Source organism: Alexandromys fortis, unplaced genomic scaffold (genome assembly GCF_014885135.2).
Source record: "Alexandromys fortis isolate MF-2015 unplaced genomic scaffold, M_Fortis_MF-2015_v1.1 scaffold_122, whole genome shotgun sequence".
NCBI lineage: Eukaryota > Metazoa > Chordata > Mammalia > Rodentia > Cricetidae > Alexandromys > Alexandromys fortis.
The window spans coordinates 1,122,675-1,149,045 of record NW_026068004.1 but is presented as its reverse complement, the minus strand read 5'-3'; the positions used below and the strand labels follow the sequence as shown (position 1 = coordinate 1,149,045).

The window sequence follows — 26,371 nt, the reverse complement described above, 5'->3', positions numbered from 1 at the left end:
GTAAAGCATTCTTCTGATGAATGGGAAAGGGGAAGTCCACTTGTTTGGCTGCTGTTCCGGTTTTATAGGGAGAAATTTGTACTAGGCTCAAAGCTGCTGGGGGTGGGGGGGGAGAGAAAGCCTTCCAAAATGCGGGTTTTTTGCTTTTGTTTTTGTTTTACTTTTTTTTTTCCAAGCGAGAGTCTAAGTTTATTGCCAAAGCATACAATCCTGAAAGCTCTGAGTCTCCTCCTGACTTGTCGGCCTGCTGTGGAATTTCTAAAGAGGTTGCAATGGAAGGAGCAGACGTAAAACCGAACTTGGGAGGACATCTAGTGGGAGAGACCGGTAATGCAAGGCAGTAAACCCACTTTTTGTCAAGTGCCCCTCTGCCAAAAACCCTGACACTTTTCAGCTCCTCAAATATGCTTTCTTTCTTTCCTTCTTCCTTTCTTCATCCTTTCATTCTTCCTTCCTTTCTTTTCCTCCCTCTCTCCTTCCCTCCTTTGTTTTTTTTTTCTTTTTGGTTTTTCGAGACAGGGTTTCACTGTGTAACTGTCCTGGAACTCGCTCTGTAGATCAGGCTGGCCTCAAACTCACAGAGATCTGCCTGCCTCTGCCTCTCGAGTGCCGGGATTAAAGGTGTGCATCAAATATGCTCTCTTAACTCAGAGCCTTCCCATCTGGTTTTCTCCAAAACCACGCACTTCGTTGTTCCTCTCCTTTAGCGTAACTCTTTTTCCTCTTGGAAATGCTCACAGGGAAGCCTTCCTCAATTTCCTGGTTCAGCAGAAGCACTCTACAGGTGAACTCTATCCCCAGCTCTCCTTTTTAGACTTTTTTAATTGAGGGAGGGAGCATCATTGTGGATGCTTGCAGAGGCCACAAGGCCCCCTGGAGATAGAATTGCGGGCAGTTGGGCTGTTCTGGAACTCTAGGTGTAGACCAGGCTGGCCTGCTTCTGACTCCTGAGGCTGTTTGACACTAAACCAGGCCTCCCTTTTACTCTTTATTGTGGGACAGTATCTCTCTAAATTGCCTGGGCAGGCTTTGAACTTGCAATTCTCCTACCTTATCTCCTCAGCACTGAGTACCTGAGATACAGGCCTGTACCACCACACTGTCTCCCTTTCCTTTGTTTCTTTCTTAATACATTTTGATTTCTTTTGTGCACATGTGTGTGTGTGTGTGTGTCAGTGCATAGGAATGGAGGTCAGACGACAAAGTGTGGGTGTTGACTCTCTTCTTCCACCACTGTTCTTGTTTCTTTGAGACAAGGTCTTTCTTTCTTCTTTGTTTGAAAGTTCTCACAATGTTGCCTATGCTGGCCTTGAACTTGAGTTCCTTTGCCTCAGCCTCAGCTACAGGCATGCACTGCCAATTTATCTTTTAAATTTATTTTGTTATGTGCATGGATGTATGTGTACAGAGCATGTGCCTACAGAAGCCAGAAGAGAGCTGTGGATCCCCTGAAACTGGCACTGCAGACAGTAGCGAGCTGTGTGGGTGCTGGGAATTGAACCCAGGTCCTGTGCAGGAGCAGCAAGAGCTCTTAACCACTGAGCCACCTCTCCAGCCCCTGCCAACTTAACTTTTACCCTTTCTAAAACATTAGCTCTAAGAGGCCTGGGGCTTTTGTATGTGTTAGTTATCATGAGATCCTCAGCATATGGCAAATAACATTTAATATTTAGGACACTCCTTGAATTTTTAAAATTATGATCAACTACAAAAAAATGAGTGAACCAGATGACCCCAAATACTCAGCTGATCACGGCTTCTGATTAGGCTAAGATACTTTGGGTTGGGACTGTAGCTCAGTAGTAGAGTACATTCTTAGCATGCAACAGACCTTAGTTCAATCCCAGCTGCCACAGGCACACACGCCCACCCACATAAATAGTATGCTTGTTTCTCACAGCATCTTCTACTCTGTGGGCAGCGTCCTCCCCGGAACCAAACTCCGACCCTTTGCCTAAAAAGTCCACTCTCTTCCTGTCTGCTGAAATCCCACGTGAAAGCTCACTCTCACCACATGAAGCTACTTTTAACTGACTCGGGCAGAAATCCCATAATTCAGGACTGGAGAGATGGCTCAGAGGTTGAGAGCACTGACTGAATGCTCTTCCAGAGGATCTGGGTTCAATTCCCAGCACCCACATGGCAGCTCACAACTGTGTAACTCCAAGATCTGATAGCCTCTCACAGACATACATGCAGGTGAAACACCAATACATATAAAATAAAAAATAAATTATTAAAAAAATAAGAAGAAAGAAATCCCAGAACTCCCAGTGGCTGGTACACACACAGAGTAGGTAAATTTTTGTATACAAAAAATCTAGTATACAAATTGAGTTCCAGGACAGTCAGGACTGTTACACAGAGAAACCCTATCTCTAAAAAACAAACAAACAAATCCAATTCAGAAGCTAGGTGCAACACACGCCTTTCATCCCAGCACTCCCTAGGCACTCTCTATGAGTTTAAGGCCAGCCTGGACTACATAGTTCTAGGACAGCCAGAGCTACATGGTGAGACTCTGTCTCAGAAAGAGAAAAGAAAAAAGTCAAACCAACATTTCCTCAGTGAGCAAGGACTGAGGCCCCTTTCTGAGCCGCTTGGAAAGAGGAGTGAAGGATGGCACCTCCTGCTGAGGCCCCTCAGCCTCTGGAGGCTTACTCCCCGCACTTCTTCCATTCGGTTTACACAGCTCTATTTTCTATGTGTTAATTGATGCTTTATAAATACATCTGCAAGTAGGGGTGTGAGTGTGTGTATGTGTGTGTGTGCGCGCATGCTCTATTCCTTTTTACAGCACTGTCTGCTGTCTTTTACATTCCCCTATATAGAAGCTGGTAGCAAGCAAGGCAGAGACTGTTCAATCTTATCAATTGCTTGAAAGCAAACTGCCTGTTTCTAGTCTCTGTCTCAGGAGTCCTGTCTCCAGGTCCAGCCCTTCCCTCTGGCCAGTCCCAGATAAAGTTGCTTGCTGCCTGGAAGCCTGAGTTTTGCCTGACGTCCCCTCGGGGCAGCTAATCTTTGCCCGCACGTGTGCTGCCCTCTTCTGCTGTGGAAGGGCAGTACCCCTCATCTCAAAAGCCTGGCTGGTGCCAGCCACCCAGGAAGAAGGTTCCCTGCCACCCTGCAGCCCATCACCATAGCAACCCTCAAAATGGTTACCCAGATGGCTGGGTAACCATAGCAACTGGCCAAGTCTCACCACCTTAGAGTCTCCCTAGGCCTTCTCCTGTGGCTTCTCAGAGTCACTGCCAAAGAATCTCCCATGCGGAGAATGAGCAAAGGCGCCCTAATCAGCGGCTGTCCAAAGGTATGTGGAATGCCTCACGTGCCCCGGCCTCTTGTGACTGAAGGGTGCAGACACTCCGTGAACCTTGAAGTGCTGCACAGAGGTTAGCTGCTGTTATCTTACTGTGCACTAGAAAGACAGTGGGTTGCCTTAGGCAGACCTAGAGTCATTCCCAGTTTGGCCCCTTACTGAAGCTGAGAGACCTCAGGGCAAGGTACTGAACTCTCCAGGTGTCTGTCTCCTTTATACTATAGAACACCTGTGTCTTAAAGTCCACTTAACCACTGGGATCTATTGCAGGATATTTAACCACACTGTGTGAAGATGCGTTTGTCCTTCCTGGCCTACCTAAAGGCACCTGCTGATTGATTTATTAAAGAGCTGAATGGCCAATAGCTAGGCAGGATAGGATAGGCAGGACTTCTGGGAAAAGAATCTAAGAGGTGGGGATTAGCCAGAAAGATGCAGAGAAAGCATTGTACGTATTGTACTGGGGAGAGAGATAGTGAGTCACACGGCAGAATGTAGATTAATACAAACAGGTTAATTTAAGTTTGTTTTTTGTTTGCTTGTTTTTCGTTTTTTCCAAGACAGGGTTTCTCTGTATAACAGTCCTGGCTGTCCTAGAACCCACATTATAGACCAGGCTGGCCTCAAACTCACTGAGATCTACCTGCCTCTGCCTCCCTGTGTCATTATTTGGGAGCTGGTGGTCAAAGAAAGACCAAATACAGTGGTCCAAAACAGCATGTAACATGCAAAGGAACGGATCAATAGAGATCCCAACCTCTGTGCGAATAAAACTGTATTCTTTTCCCTCTTGAAAGAGTCAAGCTTCATGCTGGGCGGTGGTGGTACAAGCCTTGCCTTTAATCCTAGCACTCCAGAGGCAGAGCCAGGCAGAGCTCTGTGAGTTTGAGGCCAGCCTGGCCTACGGAGCAAGTTCTAGGACAGCTAGGACAACACAGAGAAACCTTGTCTTGAAAAAACAAACAAACAAAAACAACAACAACAACAAAAAACCCAAAAAACACAAAAGCAAACAAAATAAAAGTGTCAAACCTCATTCACACCCTATTGCCCTTCCTGCAGGAACGGGTCTCATCCTCCTGGGCAGTGAGGTTTCTTTTCTTTTTTTTTTTTCTTCTTCGAGACAGGGTTTCTCTGTAGCTTTGGAGCCTGTCCTGGAACTAGCTCTTGTAGATCAGACTGGCCTCGAATTTACAGAGATCCGCCTGCCTCTGCCTCCCGAGTGCTGGCAGTGAGGTTCTTAATTCAGTAAATTGGGATGTTTCCAAAATTGAAAGATGTAGTAATTTATCTATGAGACTTCCCTCCACCTTAAATCTCTCCTTCCCACACTGCCCCACGATAGAAACCTGTGAAAGGAGAGAATTGAGCGTTAATCCCCAGGCCTCAACAGTGCAGCAGTCTCTGGTTTTAGGTGAGAACAGTCAGGTGGAATACTTCCCTAAGCATCAGAACGGGTCTTACACACAGGCTTTGCTCACACAAGGCAGATTCCTTTTCTCTATGATCTTAAAAGTCTTCTGAGGTGGGGCTGGAGAGAAGGCTCAGAGGGTAAGAACACTGGCTCCTCCAAAGGTCCTAAATTCAATTCCCGACAACCATATGATGGTCCACAACCATCTGTAATGCGCTCTGGTGCCCTCTTCTGGCATGCAAGCAGAACACTGTATACATAATAAATAAATCTAGGGGAGGGGGGCTTAAAAAAAAGTCTTCTTGCTGGGCGGTGGTGGCGCACGCCTTTAATCCCACCACTTGGGAGGCAGAGGCAGATGGATCTCTGTGAGTTCGAGACCAGCCTGGTCTACAAGAGCTAGTTCCAGGATAGGCTCCAAAACCACAGAGAAACCCTGTCTCGAAAAAGCAAAAAAAAAAAAAAAAAAAGTCTTCTGAGGTAAGTTAGGCAATGGTGGTGCAGCAGGCCTTTAATCCCAGCATTCAGAGGCAGGTGGAACTCACAGAGATTGAGGCCAACCTGGTCTACAGAGTGTGCTCCAGGATAGCACACAGAAAAACCAAAAATAAGCCAATCAATCAATCAATAAGAGGCTGGGGAAATGGCTCAGAGGTTAAGAACACTGGCTGCTCTTCCAGAGGTCCTGAGTTCAATTCCCAACAACCATCTGTAATGCGCTCTGGTGCCCTCTTCTGGCCTGCAGGCATATAGCAGTACAGAAACACTACATATAATAAATAAATCTTTTAAAAAAAGAAAAAAAGTAATGAAATTAAAGGCACACGCCTCTAATCTCAGCAGAGAGTCAAATCACCGAGTTTGTGGCCAGCCTGGTCCAGGACTGCCGGGGTTACACAAAGAAACCCTGTCATAACAAAAAAAAGTCATTATTTTATATACTAGATATATGCTAATAAAAAATAACATTGGAGGGCATGCAAAAGTATCTGATTGCCCAAATTGTCCTTTTCAGTAATGGGGACTGCATATCAGGCCTTTTGCAGGTTAGGCAAGTAGTCTGCTCCTGAGCTATGTTCCTAACTGTCATTTGTACCTTTACTATGAGACAGAGTCTCACTAAAGCTCCTCAAGCTGGCTTTGAAGCATGAATGCTCCTGCCTCAGCCTCCTAAGGAGCCTACAGCACCTACAGACTTTCCTCTATAACTGGAGTATAGAGGCAGAAGCAGAGCGTGCGGGCAGAGTTAAGACTCACCATAATTCTAAATTTCCTTTTTTTTTTTTTTAATAGGGTCTCACTATGTAATTCTGGCTGGTCTAGAAACTCACTTTGTAGACCAGACTGTCTCGAATTCACAGAGACCCACCTGCCCGTGCTTCATGAGCACTGCAATCAAAGGCTGGTTGGTAATTCTTGTTTTGGGGTGATGACTATTCAGAACACCATTCTCGCTGCTCTTGTATTTGAAGCTCTCTGGACAGAGCAAGGGCTTTGGCAGCAGCTGGACCTGGCGCCCAGTACTCAGTAACTCCAGGGAGCTGTGCGCCTGTGGGGCTTCAGAAGACACTATGCATACTGATAATGCCGAACCCTGACTTTCCCTTAGCTTGCTGCACAAACCTAGACAAGGTGTTTTTCTGCTAGCAGTGATGTCCCAGGGTTCTGTGAGGACTAAATGACGTGTGTGAAGCCCTGGTACACACCTAGGGCTTGGCAGTCGCGCTACCAGCCATGACGTGAGCTCTCAGGAGCTCCCAGGCTGGGTCCAGAGTTCACGCCCCAGCCACCCTCAGTGTTCTTTAACTCCTACCTCCCACCAACTGTTCCCTTTTCATTTCCCCCTTCCTGCTGAGGGCAAAGAAAGGAGAGAACGGATGAAAACCCAGTGGGTGTATCCCTCTCTTCAGAATGTCCTAGCAAGCTCCTAGCTCTTTTCCAAGTCCCAGATCAAATGCATTCCCGGCTCCAGGTCCCAGATGGGCAGGCGCAAGAGGAGCCCTCTCCCCGTGAACTTCCACAGTTTTCTTCAGCCTGCATCCCCACCGCTTTCCTTGGTAGGAGCTGAACCCCGAAGCCCTGGCCGAGCCTTGAGCAAGGTAGCGAAAGGACCGATTATCAGGAAGTGCAGCACCAATGAAAGACAGGTAAACCAGCGCCCATAGACCGATGAGGAAACAGGTGAGCAAATCAAGGATACTAAGGGGACTAGCCAATGTCGTTAAAGGCAGCTTACAGGGCAGGCGGCTTACTCCCATGATCTCTTAAACCACTTTGCAAAACTCTGAGGCAGCTCTCTTGCTCCCCGATTTTAACAATGAAAATGTGAGGTTAGTAACTTCTCAGGGTCCCCAACCAAGGGAACGCAAAGTCATTCCCTCGCATGGATGAACGGAAGCCTGAACTGTCGCTTACTCGTCCACAAGCGAAGGTGTGAGGAGCGCATGCCCAAAGACACACTCACTGAGGCTTGGAGCAGAATCCTCCCCTTGGCCATAAAACATCGGGGTAAGAGTGGGGCACAGGTCGTGATCATTCTTCAGATCACGGGGCTTCACTTTTTTTCTTTAGCAGCATCCTTAGTTCAAGGAGAGAGTCCAGCTGGGAAGACCCTTCCCGATCCTACAGAAGAGCCAAGCCAGGCAACTACCGGCAGGCTATAAAGTCAAACCAAGGCAGGCCTCAGCTACAGCAACTATGAGAAAAGATGCCAGACGGGCTCGAATTAACACTTGAGTGGTGGATAATTAATTCTCACACCCAGGTATGATCACATGCCTGTGAAGTGGCGTGCTGTTAGAGTAGAGGCAAGTGCAGTCCTAGATCCTGTGACAGTCAGGTCTTCTCATGGCAGCTCATCTCTAAGACATGACACAGCCTTCCACTGTCCCCAAAGCACCCAGTCCTTTCTCTGCATTCCTAACGTCCAGAACAGACAGCCACAAGCCAGATTGCTATTCCTCTGTATTACCTGGAACTCACTCGAAAAGCATGGTGGGAAACCAATGGTGCAAAGAAAGGATTGCCCCTCGCCATCCGGCAACCACCTCCCTCACCAGCTGGGGTCCCAAAGGGACCCTGAGCCTCAGAGAAAGGACAGCTTGGCTGTCTTTTTAGCTGCTTGCACAGAATCCTGCCCACGTGGTCATTTTCTATCCCTCCAGCAAATGTGACCCAGATTCACTTTCAAAGCACTGCAGCTGAGCTGGTGGTGTAGCTACAGTTCGCTGCCCCACTTTCCCAGGCCTCTCCTGCTATTGAAACCAAGCTCCAGAACAGAGCCAGGGACCCACAACACACAGCCAGGAAAAGCGAGAGAAGCTGGGAAGAGAAGGAGCCTTCTTGGGTACAAAGCTCCAAAATGCTCGGAACAAGAAAGATTGCTTGCCTGGGAATAAGGGTCCCCAGTAGAAATATTCTTTAGAGTCCCATTTCCTACCCCTACAGCCCTTGATCCCATCTGTGGCTTGGCCAGAACAAACCATATCCACCTGCTCTCTGACAAAGCCTTTGGACCGAACAAAAGAAAGCAACAGAAGTGGCAAGCTCAGGCCCATTCCTTGCTGACCTAGGAAACTGCTGGCCGCCTGCAGTTTAGGTTGCTAACCAAGTACTAGGAAGGACCACACTAAGTGCAGTAATGGGCATGTACACCTCTGTTCACCAGTCAGCTCTGATCCCCAGTCAAAGGTTGCTGGAAGCAGGTATGACTGCTCCCCCCTCCTCTCGCCCTGCCTTTTTTACAGATGAAACTGGCTAAAGTCATCTGGCTAGATAGATTTCCTGACTCTGGATACAACTGTGTCTGAGTTCCTGGTACATGGTAGGGGCTCGATCTTTTTATTGAATAGATAGATGAATGGCTGGCTGGGTGGGTGGATGGATGGATGGATGGATGGATAAATCTGTTGTTCTGGAGAGATGCATGGACAAAAAGGAGGAGCAGATGCCCTTCCGTGAAGAGTGTGGCACCAGTGTTCTCAGGACTGTCTGCCCAAGGTCAGAAAAGCAAGACGGGACTCCTGATTAGAAAAGGGTCCATGTCTGGTGTGGGCAATGAACCAGGAAACAAAGAGCTAGAACATAAGATGGAAAAGGGCTTGGAAGAGACGAACTGTCTGATAGGAGGGATTGGAGGTGGCTTCCGGGAGGAGGCTGCAATGGAACAGATGTCGGGAACAGCACTTTCTACGATGCTGGTTAGCCTGAGTTCCTGTGTGCGGCTTTCACAGCGCAATCAGTTTCTTCCCATCCTCTCGGCTAAACTGAATTCCACAAAGAAAGAACCACATCTTCAGCCGCAAAAGAAGCGGGGGGGGGGGGGGGGGGGGGGGGGGGAGGGGGGGGGGGGGGGGGGGGGGGGGGGGGGGGGGGGGGGGGGGGGGGGGGGGGAACAGCATGAGAAGAGGCTGCAGAGAGACTGAGAGTCTGACATCATAGGGAGAGACAGAACAAGGGGCAGTCTCCTGCAGGGCTGCAGGCATGCAGCTTCAGCTTCCTAAGTTGGCTCACTTTCCTAATTAATCAGAAAAGCACAATTTCCTCTCCTTCTTCCTCCCTGCTGATGAAGGATGCTTACACATGGGGCGTCCTTACTCTTCCTCCACTGTCCCCCTCCCCACTGTGTGGCTGACTGACCGCTAGGCCCACTCAACGCAAACCACAAGGTGCTGTCCCTTCCCTTCTCCATTCTCCTCCTCCTCCAGGCAGCTGCCGAGATTTACAGCTGCCTGCCCTGCAGACTTTCTTGTAGATGCTAATAAAATTTTCCTCAACCTTAAAACAAAATAAAACAAACTGAACAAAGCTGGGGTTGGTGACCCACACCTGAAATCCATTTGTTGGTAGGTAGAGGCAGAAAGACTAGACTTCACAGCTAGCCTCTGCTACCCAGATTGTTCGAGGCTAACCTGGGCTCTATAAGACCCTGTCGCAAACAAAACAAAGCAAAACCTAAAAAAGGCCTCACTAGATGGATGAATACCTAATTGATGGGTGGAAGGTGAGCGAATCCCTTTGCACCAACCCTGCCCTAGTCAAAACAAGACACTTGACAGGTGTCTGCGAGAAACTAGTCATAACAACTGTACAAATCCACATCGCAACAAATGTGAATGGTGCCCCCTACAGTTGTGTAGTTGTAAAACCACATGATATCTGTCTGACCATTTTCTTCACCTATTTCCACAGGCCTCAAAGAATAGAGCTTTGTTGTTTTGTTTTGTTTTGAGACAGAGTTTCTCTGTGCAGCCTTGGCTGCCCTGAAACTCATTCTGCAGACCAGGCTGGCCTCAAATTCAAGAGAGCTGCCCATGTCTGCCTCCCTAGAGCTGGGACTAAAGGCGTGCACCCCCAGCGCCCAGTTTGATGTTGTATACCTTGTTAAAATAACCTCTCCAACCCCTCCACCAAGTGTCAACCGCCCTCAGTGAGTAAGGACAGCCATTAGGGCTGCTATTCACTCAAGACAGAGGCAGAGGGGAAGAAGCAATGGAAAGGCCTGAGGTGTGGAATTTAAGGGAGATACTGAGACAGGCTATTGGCTCTCTCCAGTTTTGTCCCTGCCCTCTCCTTTTTCTATGGGTCAGTATCTCAAGGCTGCTCCCAGCAGTGACTTGGGGATCAGGCCAGCTATTTAAACTGTCACTGTGCAGAAGTCAGACTGGACCAGGTGGTATAAGAAATGGGAACAACCTCACACTAGGAGTTACCTAGATTTATGCCTGCCAATCCTGTGTGACTTCACGGAAGTCCCCAGGGCCTCAGGGCCTTAGCCTAGCATGTGTCCTGACAGCTCACAGCCTCTTGAAACCTCTCTAAACCCTAAAGTTTTCACAGTTGGCTCTTGGTGCATTTCAAAGGGGCTAGGCTTGGGGAGATAAGAACAGGGCTGGCAAGAAAGGGGTGAGGGCAGGCAGGGGCAGGCTAGACAGCAGCCTCTCTGAGTCTGGGAAGTCTGCCATGAGAAGAAGCTTTCTCAACCCTGGCTTACCTCTCTTCTCTGCAATAGTGACCAGCAGGGAGTTCCCATCACACCCCTCAACCAAAGGTGGGTCCTAAGACCTGCTCAAGACACCAACTGTAAAGGCTAGGGACTTGGAAGTCTCTACACTTGATGAGACTGATTCTTCTTCTTCTTCTTCTTCTTCTTCTTCTTCTTCTTCTTCTTCTTCTTCTTCGTGGTGGTTTGTTGTTGTTGTTGTTGTTTGTTTTTTGGTTTTTTTTTTTTTTTCGAGACAAGGTTTCTCTGTAGCTTTGGTCCCTGACCTGAAACTGTAGACCAAGCTGGCCTCGAACTCACAGAGATCCACCTGCCTCCGCCTCCAGAGTGCTGGAATTAAAGGCATGCACCACCACTGCCCAGCTTTTGATAAGACTGATTCTGACAGCCCCACTTAGCTTCATAACCCAAAACCTGGGGGAGAAAAAGATTACACAGGACACAGCTGCTTCCAGTGTGAGCCTGACTTCACTTCCTCCCAGAAGGCAAATTCTGCAGCAGAGAGCTTCAGAGCATTCAGGGTGTCCCAGCACCCACAGGTGGGAGTCTCCCCAGAAGCAAGGCCGCCTGTTTCATTACTCTGGTGGAGCCCCCACAACATTCTAAAACCGTATGGAGACTTGAGCCAGACACTAAAGTAGCAGCCTGGTCCAACTCAGCTGCCTCTCTTCTTTCCTAAGGAAACACCCAACGGCAGCACGGTTATTTTTAACTGCAGCAGCCTCCCCTTCTCCAGCTTCACTGGTCCAGCCCCCTCCCCAAGACAGCCATTGGTGGATCAGGATGCAAAGATCAGCATGATGCCAGAATCAGAGCCTGAGAGCACAGCCCAACACCTGCCCGGCCCTTTCTCAGCTGACTTGGCAGGGTCCCGAGGGCCTTTGCCTGATGATTAAGCTCCCTTGACTCCCCTTGACTTACTGCCTAGACCAGAATCTTAAACAGCAGAGCCTTCCCAGAGAACTGGAGGAAGAAACTGTCACCGAGCCGTCTAGAACCATGTATGAGATGAAGGATGGGCTAGAAACAAGGAGAGAAAACTGATGCATCCCCTCTGCCTTCAGGAGGAGAGACCTGTGACTCAGCGGCCCCTGAGGTATGCCCCTGAGGTATGCTGCGCAAGCAATCCTCTTCCTGCATCCTAGGGCCCGCTCCAAACTTGGTTACTAGCTGATGTTTCAGGACCAAGACCCCTGAGGACTTCCTCCACGGGCTCCCTCTTGCCCACCAGCAGTTCCTGCCTGCCATGCTTCTCTGCCCTCGGCTCCCCCAGAGCTCGCTCCTGCATCTTTCCTGACCCACCCATCTACAGAGCCCCTCCCTCCTAACTTCCCGTGACAAGCCCACTGCCACGTATTAGCCTCTAAGTACTTCTTGCGCTCATTTGGTCGGTCGCTCCTTACTTGACATCTCTAGTGTGCACAGGGCCCCTGTGTAAGTCACTGAAGGTCAAGGCATAAAATCAGCCATGGCACTGAATAGCTCACAGTCGTGAGGGAGTGGCGGGCTCCCTGTGGGTTCACTGCTCTGCTGGGCAAAGGAAGAGGAGAGAAAAGCATGAATATATAAAAGTGGAGGAGGAGACTCTGGGTACCACTGGGGACATTAGGGCTAGAAAGGCTGGTACTTAAGAGAGGAGGAGGAGTGGCCAACATCTTGCAGAGAAGAAAATTAAAGCCTAGAGGTTTGATCCCACATGCTGCATACCTTGAAGGGCGAGCGACTGCGCAGTGCTGTGGGGATGGGGGTGGGCAGCTGGTAAAGCAGAGGGGATGGAGTGGGGCCCGGTTTGGGCTGAGTTCTTATGCTGAAGCCTTTACTTCACTGGCAACGAGGAGCCAGAGATGGCTTATAAGCAGCTGGGGTGATGGGAGCAGGTTTGCATCTTAGACTAAGATGCTCAGACAGTCACGTGGAAGCAGGAGGAAAAGACTGAGGGAACCAGAACCATCCGGCTGACCAGAAGGCCCAGATGACACAATGAAGCGAAGGAGGCAGGGTGTTAACTGACTTACACAAAGCAGGCCGCTGATGACGTCGCTGCTTGGCGACACCAAGGTCTGCCGAGGTGCTGAGCGCACATCTGGGAGCCAGCTCTGGATGCTTCCAGTGAAGTGGCTCTTTTATTAAAGCCAAACACTAGGCTGAGGGCTGGAGAGAGGCTCAGCAGTTAGGAGTTTTGGCTATTCTTGCAGAGGACCCAGATTCAGTTCCAAGCACATCACCACCCGTAACTCTTTATCCTCGTCTGATACCAAAGCCTACACTCTTAACCTCTGCTGCTTGAAGGCAAACGGGCACCTCCTGATCAGAGCAGGCAGCCCCTAGCCCTCGCACCGGTACTGGAGAATCTACACACAAGCTTCAAAAGGTGACGTGAGTAAAATCGCCTCCGCCAAAGGCTTCCTTGTAAGGAAATAACATAACAGAATTTTTTTTTATTCCTAACCATGATCATCATAGTGCTGTCTAATCTACTACATAAGAACAGAAAAAAAAATAGGATGTAGAAAAACCCTGAAATACACACACACACACACACACACACACACACACACAGCCTTCAAAAGTAACTACAGTCTGAGCCAGGTGGTGGCGCACACCTCTCATCCCAGCAGAGGCAGGCAGAGCTCTGTGATTTTGAGACTAGCCTGGTCTACAAAGCAAGTTGCAGGCCAGACAGGGCTACATAGTGAGACCCTGTGATGAAAACACAAAAATAAAATCTGAGATATAAGTCAGAAGATCTTTTTCCGGGTAAATGAAGAAACAGATCCACACGGGAACAGAGGCCAGAAAGGTAACTATTACATACATAACTCACAACAGAGTGGGAAGAGCACAGGGTGCAGAAATGAGAACAAACCTCATTCAGTACTGGGGGAGGCAGGGTTTTTCTGGTTTTTGTTTTCTTTTTCCTTCAGGTTTCTCTTGAATGCCCTTTCATCATCCTTCAGTAATAACAGTCGTCATAACAACATGCTAGATTCCAGCTAACTTGGCCCTGAGGATCTCTCAGCTCCCTACACTGGCCCACTCTTCCCTCCCAGCTAGCCAAAGCTGCTGGAGATCGCTGGCTCTTACCAGCGACTCTGACCACGGCACGCTCTGCAGGGTCCAGCACCGAATCCTGGCTCTTCCGCTTCTTCTGCTCATGCAGTGGCAGATTCCAGGGCAAGGTGTCCCCGGGAGGACAGGGAGACAGGCTCCCTGACCGCTCACTCCGGTAAGATCGCTCGCTCCGACATGACCTCTCACTCCGACAGGACCGCTCGCTGAGCGTTTCTTCGTCTGAGGAAGACATGGCGGCTCGCAGGGGCGGCTACAGGAAGGACTGGCTGTCCTGGGAGAGGATCTGGAGGAGAGAGGGAAGAATGAGAGCAGAATGGAAGGATCACATAAGGAACACTGAGACTAGGATCGCGACTCCTGGCCCGGCTACTGACTTGATCTCTTCACCCTCCTGAACCTCAGTCTCCCCATTTACCAAATGAAATAACACAGCTGGGCATGGCAGCACAGGCGTTAATCCCAGCACTCGGGAGGCAGAGGCAGGCAGATGCCTCTCTGGGTTCGAGGCCAGCCTGGTCTACAGAATGAGTTCCAGGACAGCCAGGGCTACACGGAAAAACCCTTTCTAGAAAAAAAAAAAAACATATTAAAAACAACACATGCCAAGACTAATTCTTAGGGCTTAGGGGAAAATTATATTAGGTAATAGATCTATCTACCTACCTATCTATAGATAGAATGTGAATGCTAGATAGATAGATAGATAGATAGATAGATAGATAGATAGATAGATAGATAGACAGACAGAAAGACCTATTAGAGCCAGCACTTAAGAGGTGAAGGCAGGAGGATCAAGAGTTTAAGGCCAGCCTTTGCAACATAGTGAGTTTAAGGCTATCCAGGGTTACATGAGTTCTGGTTTCAAACAAAACAAAACAAAAAGTCAGGCATGATAGCTCATGCCTATAATTCCAGTGCTTGTGAAACAGAGATGGAGGAGAGGCTCTGGCTACTCTTCTAGAGGTCCTAAATTCTATTCTCAAAACCAAACTAAAATCTAATGACCTCTTCTGGCCTCTGCAAGCATCAGGCATGCATGTGGTACACAGACATGTATATAGCAGCTAAAACGCACACAACACGACAAAATTAGTAATATAGCTACATATATATGTACACACACACACACATACACACATATATGTATGTTTTGGTTTTTCAAGACAGGGTTTCTCTGTGTAGCCCTGGCTGTCCTGGAACTTGTTCTGTAGACCAGGCTGGCCTCAACTCAGAAATTTGCCTGCCTCTTCCTCCTGAGTGCTGGGATTAAAGGCACATACCACCATCACCCAGAAGTAACACTGTCTTTAAAGATTAAAAGAGAAAAGAAAGAGGGGCAAGAAGATCCCACAAGTAGTTTAAGGTTAGCCTACATATTGAGTACCAGGCCAGCCTGGGACACAGCATGGAAGTCTGTTGAAAGAAATCTCCCTCCTTCCCCTCCAATGCTGGGGCTTGGGCCTCAGGCCTTGCACATACTAGGCAAGGGCTGTACTACTGGGTTACAACCCTAGCCGCAAGTACTTATAAATCATTAGCACCATGTGGCTGGAGATCCTAGCCTCGGGATATAGTGCTGTAATCCCAGCACTCAGGAGGCTAAGAGGCTGAAGCAGGAAGACTGTGAGATCAGTGTCTTCTGGGCTATATTCGGAGACCCTGTCTCAAACAAACATACAAAGAAACTTGGACTCTAGGGAGAGATGGTTAAGAACGCATACTGCTCTTATAGGAGACCCAACTTCAGTTCCCAGGACCCACGGCAGGCAGTTCCTAACTACTTGTAAGTCTAGCTCCAGGGACCTAACACCCTCCTCTGGGCTCTTCAGACACCTGGCTCATGTGTACATATCCATGCACACATGATACATGCACACAGAATTAAAAATAAAATGAATTTTTAGCCAGGCATAGTATAACATGCCTGTAATCCCAGAACTCACGAGGCAGAGGCAGGCAGATCTCTGTGAGTTCAAGGCCAGCCTAGTAGTCTACATGACAAGCTCCAGGCCAGTCATGGCTACATAGTGAGACACTGTCTAAAAACAAACAAAAATAATGGGTGAATGTTACCTTCCATTACTAATAGCCAGACAGGGGGCTGGAGAGATGGCTCAGTGGTTAAGGGCACTGACTGCTCTTCCAGAGGTCCTGAGTTCAATTCCCAGCAACCACATGGTGGCTCACAACCATCTGTAATGAGATCTGGCGCCCTCCTCTGGCGTGTGGGCATACATGGAGGCAGAATGTTGTATACATAATAAATAAATCTTAAAAAAAAAAACTAATAGCCAGACAGAAAGATATGCGTTCAAATTCTACTCCTTTATTCATTAGCTGTATGACCCTGAAAAGGCTATTTAATTTTGTCACCCTTGACATTCTCATCTATAAAATGGGCATGATGCTACCATCTAACCTCACAGTGTTGTTTGCAAGAACTAACTAATATCCTTTCATCTGATGCCAGGTACCCAGTAAGCACTCAGTGCAGAAGCTATTATTACATTCCCCTTCTTACCTCCCAGGAATCTATACGGATAAAATGGGACAACAGATGGGAAACATTTTCAAAAAGCTAATGTACAGTCTCAACAGCAGGAATGAAAAGAAACATGAGCTACAATAGGTGGGAATTCCTGATTTCTCCAGCACAGATTAGACACAGCACTAAACCTGAAGCAAGAGAGACCTGGCTGTAAATTCTGGTCCTGTCACTCACAATCGGTGAGATCAGGGGCAAGCCATTCTACCTCTGGGAGACTCAGCTTCATCAGCTCCACAGTGGGGGAGGGGCAGTACTTCTCCTTCCAGGATATTTTAAGGACACCCGTGAAATGTGAATGTAAACGTAGCTGGTACCATGTATGTCACACAGCAGGCATTAGATGAAATATTCATTGGCTCGTTCCAAGGGCTGTGTGGGAATACATCACACAGCATGGGGCCAGGGGTGACAGTAAGGACCTTCAGTTTTTCTGGTCAGTTTAGCTAGCGGAGGGAGAGGAGTGGAAACACAATCATTCCAAGCCAGCTGGACTCCACCAGTCAGACTGGGCAGCCTTCCCTCAGCCAGGCCCAGTTCACTGCCCTGAACCATCTGCTACACACGGCCCACCACCCCAAGGGCTCTCAGAGCCAAGATGATGCATGCCTTCAGCTGTCAGCCTTCCGATAAGGACCCAGACCTAGCTCAGGTAAATAGTTCCGTTTGGGCTCTAAAGGCAGGACATGGAAACGCTGTCAACTTTTCCTTATGGGGAATATCTGCACACAGGGCTGTGCAAAACAGGGAAGTGGCCTAAATGCCTGGGTCTCTAGCACAGCTCCTTGTAGATCCTGGGAATCTCGGCTTAGAAGCAGCAAGAGGTAGAGACACTCTCCTGGATCAGGGACGTCTCCCCCAGAAGCACAGAGCTCAGATAACAAAAGATCCCACCATGGGTTTCTGTGGAGCTCGGGGCAGTCAGAGCGGCCCTGTCAGGGCATTCCTGTGTCAGCAGTGAGGCGCTTCCCAGGGAACATCACAAGACCCTTCTTGCCCCCTGAAAGAGTTGAAAAGATCCAAGGACAGGCACGGCTTTGCCCTTTTTCGGAGCACTTGACCCCAGTCTCCTCATTACCTTCTAGTACCTACCTCTTTGGTCCGGTCGGGTGCTGAAGTGACAGCCCCAACCTCTAGGAAACTCGGGCTGTGCACCCATTCTACCCTCAACCCTGGGCAGGAGACTGCCCCTCCTCTCTGGCCACCTGCTTCGTTCTAGAGCCTCCCATTCCCCTCCTAGACGCCCATTTTTACTACAAAGGCCCTCGTAGGCAAGGCCTCCTCGGTGAGAAGCCGGGTCCTCCTCGGCTCAAGCCAGGCCGGTGACAATCTTCGACCTCTCACACACACTCACACCTGTGTGACCTCCGGGCTTCCGCCCTACTCCTCAATCAGTCAGGTCACACTATCCATCCCGGACTCTATCCATCCCGGATTGGCAAGAACGCGCACCCACACCCCCAATGCATCTCGAAGGTCCCCAGGCCACCTGGGTCCTCTACAGGCATCTGACCCTGCACCGACAGGCTGCTGCTGCTCTCCCCACCTCTCCTCCACCCCCACGGCGCGGGGGGGAGGGGCGCTCCCTGGAGTCGGTGGCGGCGCGGGTGGGTCCGCGTGCCCGCCGCGCGTGGCTGACAAAGAGCGGGGACGCGTGACCGAGGATCGGCAGGGCGTCGGTGCCATCGACCGATCTGGGGAACCAAGAGGCGAGTTTCCCTGCCCAGCCCTGGCCTCTCCTGCAGGTCCCGGTCGTGTGCCCCATTTTTCCCAGAAACACGCCTCCCTTTGGCCCGGGCAGCGGCCGCCCGAGGGAACCCCGACTCCGCGCGCTCCGCACTCCCCGCGCTGCAGGTGCGAGGCCCGCACGGCTGCGGTGCCCGTGCCTGTCAACCCGCATGCCAGTCGCCCCGGGGCTGGGGTGCGGCCGCCCCGGCTCCAAGCATCACCGCGCAGCCGGCGGAGGAGCCGGGAGCCCCCCGAGCCCGCCCCGCGCCTTACCCTGTGAGCGCGAGGAGGAGGCCGGCGGGCGGCTGCGGCGCGGCGCGGCGCGGCGGAGGGGAGCGGCTCCCACAATGGCCGAGCTCGCGCCGCCGAGCCCCCCGCCCCCCGCGCCCTAGCGGCGGCGGCAGAAGCCGAGCCCGCGCAGCCGCCCAACCCGCTCCCCACCCCCGGCGCCGGCGCCGCCCCCCGCCCGCCGCGCTCTCCGCCCTGCACCCCTCCCGCCGCGCCCTGCGGGTCTGCGGCCCCGCGCCCCTCCGCACTCACCCCGCGTCTTCTCACAGTCCCTTCCTTTGCCACGACACCGGGGCCCGCGGGGACGATTCACACCCCTCACTTCCCGGCCTCGGGGCTGCCGACCTCTCCGCCCCCGGCCCGGGGCTGCTCGCTGACCCTGGCCCGCCCCTTGGAGCTCTTCTCGGCCAGTCCCAGGATGACTCTCCCAGGCTCGGGCACTCTGCCCGGTCCGGCTCGGCCGGGGTTCTGGAATAACCTCGGCCTGCCCTCTTGCCCACTTCCTCTAAAACCACATTCTGTCATCACTCCTGGGGCCCCTTTTGGAGAAGGCCCCGGGGGAATTGAGTCCAGAAGGGACTTGAAGGCTCCATTTCTCCCGAGGGATAAAGGGAAGAGGGGAGCCAACACCCCCCCCCCCAAGAGAATCCTGTCTCTTGATTGATTGAAGACACTTGGAGGCTATAGGGTAAAGGCAGCGCCTTGCTTGGAGGAAGCTTCTTCCACTGATGAGACGTTTATTGAGCTCCTTCTGCATGCGTGAGCTAGTGATGTAGGCACATCTGCTATCTTCTGTGGTGCAGATAAGTAATGTGTCTAGAATGTTTCTGCATAGAAACAGCCACCTTATGGGTATGCCTCTGGTTACTGTGCAAAGTGCTTTACCTGATAGATGACAGACATAGATTTCTTATCATTCATTCATTCAACAAATATGCTTTGAGCATCTACACCCAGTTACTGAAGATCCCTAAACGAGGAGGATGCATCTAACCCCAGCCCACAGGCCCCAATGGGTTTATAGTCCAGCAGATCAAATAAAGACCAGAAGGCATCCCAAGAGACTGCATTATGGTCTTTCACTTATGAATGCAAAACTAAAATCAGATAATGTGCTCAAAGGTCCTCCAGGGAGGTCGGAGCTGTGGGGCCCAAGAAGAGGACTATCAGAAACCTGAAGGCCCCACTTGCCTGGCTAGAGGACGCCTAAAGGTTTTCTCTTCTCAGCCCTCAGTGAGAGGCAGAGGATCACAAGCTCATCAAAGCCAGCAGAGACTTGGCCGGAAAAATGAGGACACAGAGGTGGAGGGAGGAGAATCAAGGATCAGGAGTTGAGGTCTACATACACAAGATCCTGACTCAAAGGAAAACCAAACTCCGAATAAAGAAGTCATGTATATGGTAAATACTAACTATATTTAAATTTCATAAATCCCAAATAATTTTAAATTTTTTGAAAGATTTATTTATTATGTATTAAGTGTCCTGTCTGCATGTATGCCTGCACGCCAGAAGAGGGCACCAGATCTCATTACAGATGGTTGTGAGCCACCATGTGGTTGCTGGGAATTGAACTCAGGACCTCTGGAAGAAGAGCCCATGCTCTTAATCTCTGAGCTGTCTTTCTAGTCCAACTTTGAACTTTTATTACATTGTGTATATATGTATGTGTGCACGTGTGCCAAGATTCACAGTGTGGAGGTAGGTCCAAGAACAACTTGTGGGAATAGGTTCTCCTCTATGTATCATGTGGCTTCCAGAGTCCAAGCTGAGGTCCTCAGGTTTAGCTGAAAATACCTGCTGAGCCATTTCACTAACCCTAAAAATACATTTTTAAGATGAAAAACTGCCCTGTGTGATGGCTTATGACTACAATACCAGCACTTAAGAGGCTGAGGCTGGAGAATTACCATGAATTCAAGACTAGCCTGGACTACAAAGTGAGTTCCAGGACAGCCTGAGCTATGTTTTAAGAACTTGTCTATAGCTGGGCAGTGGTGGTGCAGGCCTTTTATTCCAGCACTTGGGAGGCAGAAGCAGGTGGATCTTTGTGAATTCAAGGCCAGCCTGGTCTACAGAGTGAGTTCCAGGACAGCCAGGGCTACACAGAAAAACCCTATCTCAAAAACAACATACAAACAAACACAACACCCCAGCCACAGTAACTTGTCTATAAACAAATATAAGAAACAAAGTTCCTGGTTCTGGGGACGGTCCTGCCTCCATGCATGTACAAGTAGAACCAGATGGATTTAGTGGGTTTAAAACAGAGCACATCAGAGGTAAAGAGCCCAGGGTCAGTTCCTTGGCGGCTCAACCGCTTATCGGAGAATCCAGTTCCAGGAGATCTGACAACCTCTTCCGACCTTGCTGGCACATACATACCTCATAAATATAAAATGAAATAAATGCATCTAGAAAGAAGACATTAAAAACAGAGCACACAAAGTTGGGAGGTAAAGTGGGGGGAGCAGAAGAGAAAGCAGAAGGGAGGATTTGATTAAGACACATCATGATGATATGCTTGTATGAAATTCTTAAAAGAAATTCCATGAAATTAATTGTTGCTGTGGTCAGTAACATCCAAAATAAAAATCAGGTTATATTTAGATTATAAAATAATATAATAAAATAAAAATGCTATGAGGTGTGGGAGCATTAAGCTGAAAGGTCATTTTTAATGTTGAAATGAGCATCGCAGTGCTTGCCCAGTGAGACAGAACTGTGGGTGCCAAGGAGGTTGGGCAAGCTGAAAATATAGGGAGAGCATGGGGAACCGGTGTCCACAGGGGCAGGGAGCTGTGGGGCCCAAGAAGAGAACTACCAGAAACCTGAAGGCCCCACTTGCCTGGCTAGAGGACACCTAAAGGTTTTCTCTGCCCAGCCCTCAGTGACCGTCCCAAATCTGACCACTAGTCCATCCCTAAATTATTCATGTTGCAAGCAGCCAGAAGGTGGAGCTTCCGGAACCTTCTGGATTTAGGACGTACAGCTGTGAATCCCCCAGGGCTATGTCCCTAGCTCTAACAGTACTACCCTGGGATTGAGCTGTTGATGAGATTTGCCAAGATTTTTTTTTCTGTTGGCAGTGGGCCAATGACCTTGGGCTACTGGACTCCCGTTTATTTCAGCAATCTTTTGTTGAGGAATACTATGTGCTGGGGGGTGGGGACAGGGGGGGTTGGGGCTGTTTTGGGAACACAGATGTCAATCCAATCAGGTTCTTGTCCTTGAGGACTGTAGAGGTGCCTCAGGACCTGTACAGGGGTGGACAGACACTTCAAAAAGATTGCCTTCCAGAACACCCTCCACTGCTCCCTTCCACCTCATCCTATTCCCCAGCAGGGCATTGCTGCTTCTCTCAAGTGGGCTTGGAATCTCACAGCCCAAACAACCTAACCTGGGGCCTCTTGGGGCCTTAGGGGAGCCCAGAGCAGCTTCTCACTAACATGGCTGTTGTGAGTCCTGCCTTCCTGACTTAGTCCTGCAACTTGGGCCACACTGTTCCTTTCACACTTGGAACAATGACTTCCACTCCACAAAAGTAGTCAAACACTCCCTAGGGCCAGGCACTGAGCTTTGTGCCTGTGGCAAGAAGAAGGAGAAGAAGAAGAGGAAGAGGAAGGAGAGGGCAGGGGAGGGGAGGGCAGAGGAGGGGAAGGAAGGGAAGGGAAAGGAAGGGAAGAGAAGGGAAGGGAAGAAAGAGAAAAGAATCAGAAGGTGGAAGGCTCACACTTTATTTACAGAGTTCTGCCTGCATGTACGCCTGCAGACCAGAGGAGGGCACCAGATCCCATTACAGATGGTTATAAGTCACCACATGGTCACTGGGAACTGAACCCACGACCTCTGAAAGAGCAACCGGTGCTCTTAATCTCTGACCTATCTTTCCTCTCATCTATGAATGGATGAATGAATGAATGAAACACAAACAGTCCCTGTTCTTAAGCTACTCCCAGTTTGAGAACAAAAATAGATAAATGGGAAATGACACTTCTGCTTCATTTCTGCTGAGATAGAGGAATGTAGGGGGACCCCAATAATAGGCACAGACAGTAGGGGGACCCCCAAGACTAGGCACAGACAGAAAAGGGACTCTTCCAAAAGATTGGTGCCAGGTAATTTTACCAGGCTTGCCTTCCCCCCCCTTCCCTCCTTTCTTCTTTCCTTCCTTTGGTTTTTGTTTGTTTGAGACTGGCCTGAAATGCACTATGTACTGGAGCAGTGTTCTCAACCTATGGGTTGAGACCCCTTTGGGTCAAAGGATTCTTTCACAGGGGTGGCCTAAGACCATCAGAAACACAGATATATTTACACTATGGTTTATAACAGTAGCAAAATTACAGTTATGACATAGCAACAAAAGTAAATTTATGGTTGGGGTCACCACAATATGAGGAACTGTATTAAAGGGTCGCAGTGTTTGGAAGGTTGAGAAGCACTATATTGGAGGATGACCTCCATTAAGAGAATTAATCACTCTTAATTCTCTCGTCTCCTCTTCTCGTGGTTAGGATGGCAGGCATGGGCCTCTGTGCTCAGATTTCTTGTTATGATCATTGGGTTTTGTTGGGTTTGTTTGTTTGCTTGCTTGCTTGTTTTTCAAGACAGGGTCTCTCTGTGTATTCTTAGCTGTACTGGAACTCCAGGTGGAACTTGAACTCACAAAGATCCTCCTGACTGCCTTCTGAGTGCTGAGATTAAAGACAGGAGCCACCACACCCATCATTTTTATAATGATGCCATCCAGAGTTGGGTCACATTTGTATCTCCAGATGTCATCTTTTCTACCTAGCACTAGACCCCTACTCATCCTGTGTGCTTGATACCTCTAACCCCACTAGGATGGCTGATCTAAAAGACATATTAGAGAGAAAAGTTGTGAAGACTGTATTGCAGCGGTGAGCTTCCTGAAGAGGTACTCAGGCCTGCCTTCAAAGTGGAGAAAGGAGGGCTGGAGAGATGGCTCAGTGGTTAAGAGCATTGCCTGCTCTTCCAAAGGTCCTGAGTTCAATTCCCAGCAACCACATGGTGGCTCACAACCATCTGTAATGAAGTCTGGTGCCCTCTTCTGGCCTGAAGGCATACAGGTAGACAGACTATTGTATACATAGTAAATAAATAAATATTTAAAAAACAAAGTGGAGAAAGGCTGGGTATCAAGGTGGCAGGCACATAGGTGTGGCTGGGGCAGGCTCTGCTGCCTTGTTCTAGGCTTCTGTAGTCCCTGTCCTTTTGTCACCTGGGTTGCTGAGACGCGTGAGTGCCGCTTGAGAGCCGCTTGAGAGCCACTCAAGGTGGAGCCTGTCGTATCCTAGTACTCCGGGAGCAGAAGAATCAAGACTTCAAGGCTAGCCTCAGTTGTATAGCGTGTTTGAGGCCAGCCTAGAAAACCTGTCTCAAAAACTATCCCACAAGAACAAAAGCCTGTGGAGGCAGGACTTGTGCCTACTTGGTCTCTGTTTTACTTTTGTTTTTAAGATGGTGTTCAATAAATATTCCTTAATTGAATGGGTGAGTGAACGAGTTAATAATAGCCTCTGAGAAGGTGATCAACACCAGGGCAGGGAAAGTTGGAGACTCAGGCTCGCTAACAAAGGAGGCACCAACAGTGTGGAGCTAGTACCAAGTCCGAAGTTAGTCTTCATTGTGTGAAATGGACAAAACCCCAAGCCCCCTGTGGTGGTAAATCTGTGACCCTGACAGAACCTAGAGTCACCTAGAGGACAAATCTCTGGGCGATTCTGAGAGGAAAAGACTGTATCAGATGTCAGTGCCGCAGTGTGTAGAGAGAGGAGTAGCCACCTCAAATGAGGAAGGCACGGGTCCGCAAACTGTGGTCCTAAGGTGAAGAAAAGGAGAGAGCAAGTAGATAACTGTCCCACTCCTGCTCCAACTCCTGCTGGATCTTGAGAGACAACAGTTAAAATTGAGCTAAAATAAACCCTTTGTTCTTTAAGTTGCTTTTGTCAGATACTTTGTAGCAGAAAGGAGGACAGTTGCTAGGATCTCAGAGGCAGGGTTCTCTTTTAAGCAGGCCACGCCCCGTGAGGCAACTTACAAATAGGCATCTGCTTATTCAAGATGCCTCCTCCCTTGGGCATCCCTTCTTCCCTCCTTGCTTCTGAGACAGGGTCTGGTTACACTGCCTAGGCTGACCCCAAATTCAGAATCCTCCTGCCTCAAGATGCTAGGATTACCAGCATACCTGAGCAGGCCCAGATTCTACATGCATTTTTATGTAGATGTTATTGTCTTGAGACTTTATATCTAGAAATGGACTTTGGTTGTTTCAAACAGTAAATTGGGTATGGATCTGGAGTCCCAACACTTGGGGTAGGAAGGCTCTAATCTAAGTATTTTACCTACTGTCAATTTACTAACTTTTTTTTTTTTAAGGGTTTTTCTGGTTAACACCTCTGGCTGTCCTGGAATGCTCTTTGTAGAACAGACTGGCCTCAAACTCACAGAGATCCACCTAGCTCTACCTCCTGAGTGCTGGGATTAAAGGATATTATTTTCTTCTTAGGTTTTTGATGGAGTTGAAGACTAGATAATTATAATTATAGTTTTTCTTAGTTATGATAAAAGATAAATTAGATATAAAACTTTAAACTCACCAAGATAGGATAATTAGATATTTTCTTTAATATTGTCAAATACAAATAGACTAGATATTGTAACTGTAATTCTTTCTTGATAACTGTTTTGTAATTTTACTATATTAAAGTCAAAACCTTCGTTTTTGATTTGACAGAAAGGGGGAAATGCTGTGGGATAATACTTCTATATGCTGTGACTATGTGTTATTCTCATTGGTCAATTGGTTAATTAATCGGTTAAAACTGAATTGGTCTATAGCAAGACAGAATAAGGTTAGGTGGGAAAGTCAAACTAAAAATACAGAAAAAAAGGAGGGTGGAGAGAAGAGATATGAACCAGCCACCAGAGAAGCAAAATGCTGGAGGAAAAGCAAAATCAGGAGCCATGTGACAAAATATAGTTTCATAAAAATGGGTTAATTTAAGTTGTAAGAACTAGTTAGCTGGGCTGGAGAAATGCCTCAGAGGTTAGGAGCATTGGCTGCTCTTCCAGAGGTCCTGCGTTCAATCCCCAGCAACCACATGGTGGCTCACAACCATCTGTAATGAGATATGGTGCCATCTTCTGACCTAGGCATACATGTGGACAGAACACTGTATACATAATAAATAAACCTTTAAAAAAAAAAGAACTGGTTAGTTATAAGCCTGAGCTCAGGCTATAGGCCAAACATTTTGCAATTCATATTAAGCCTCTGAGTGATTATTTGGGACTGGGCAGTTGGGACAAAAGCAAAGCCCCACCTCTGTTTACAGGTATATACCACTATGACCAGCCAATTTATTAACTTCTTAAATATTAACTTCTTAATGTTTTACATATTTATTTATTTATTTGGTTTTTCAAGACAGGGTTTCTCCAGGTATCACTTGCTGTCCTGGAACTCGCTCTGTAAACCAGGCTGGCTTGGAACTCACTCTGTAGACCAGGCTGGCCTTGAACTCACAGAGATCTTCCTGCCTCTGCCTCCCAAGTGCAGGTATTAAAGGTGTTCACCACCACTTCCTAGCTTATATTTTATTTATTTATTTAATTTTTTATATTTAGTTTATGTGCACTGGTGTGCATGTATGTCTGTGTGACTGTCAGATTTGGAGTTACAGACAGTTGTGAGCTGCCATGTGGATGCTAGGAATTGAACTCAGGTCCTCTAAGAGAACAGCCAGTTCTTTTAACCACTGAGCCATCTCTCCAGCCCCCATATTTTATATATTTTTAAAAAACTTCTATGTAGGGGGCTGGAGAGATGGCTCAGTGGTTAAGAGCATTGCCTGCTCTTCCAAAGGTCCTGAGTTCAATTCCCAGCAACCACATGGTGGCTCACAACCATCTGCAATAAGGTCTGGTGCCCTCTTCTGACCTGTAGGCATACACGCAGACAGAATATTGTATACATAATAA

At 48.7% G+C, this 26,371-nt stretch overlaps 1 protein-coding gene across 6 annotated transcripts in view; it reads right to left on the bottom strand.

Annotated features, from left to right (window-relative positions):
* Positions 1 to 18,690, bottom strand: part of Macf1 (microtubule actin crosslinking factor 1) — a 329,723-nt gene extending 311,033 nt beyond the window's left edge. For 2 of the 6 annotated variants that reach the window (XM_050161305.1, XM_050161307.1), the window contains exons 1-2: positions 18,620 to 18,690; positions 13,819 to 14,089 (exon numbers count right to left, since the gene is read on the bottom strand). In XM_050161305.1, the coding sequence (XP_050017262.1) occupies positions 13,819 to 14,038 (220 nt within the window). In that variant the 5' untranslated portion in view covers positions 14,039 to 14,089; positions 18,620 to 18,690. Of the gene's footprint in view, positions 1 to 13,818; positions 14,090 to 18,619 lie in introns of those variants that run through there. The other 4 variants (XM_050161311.1, XM_050161312.1, XM_050161313.1 and 1 more) reach the window with 2 other exon arrangements.
* Positions 18,691 to 26,371: the final 7,681 nt, after the last annotated feature.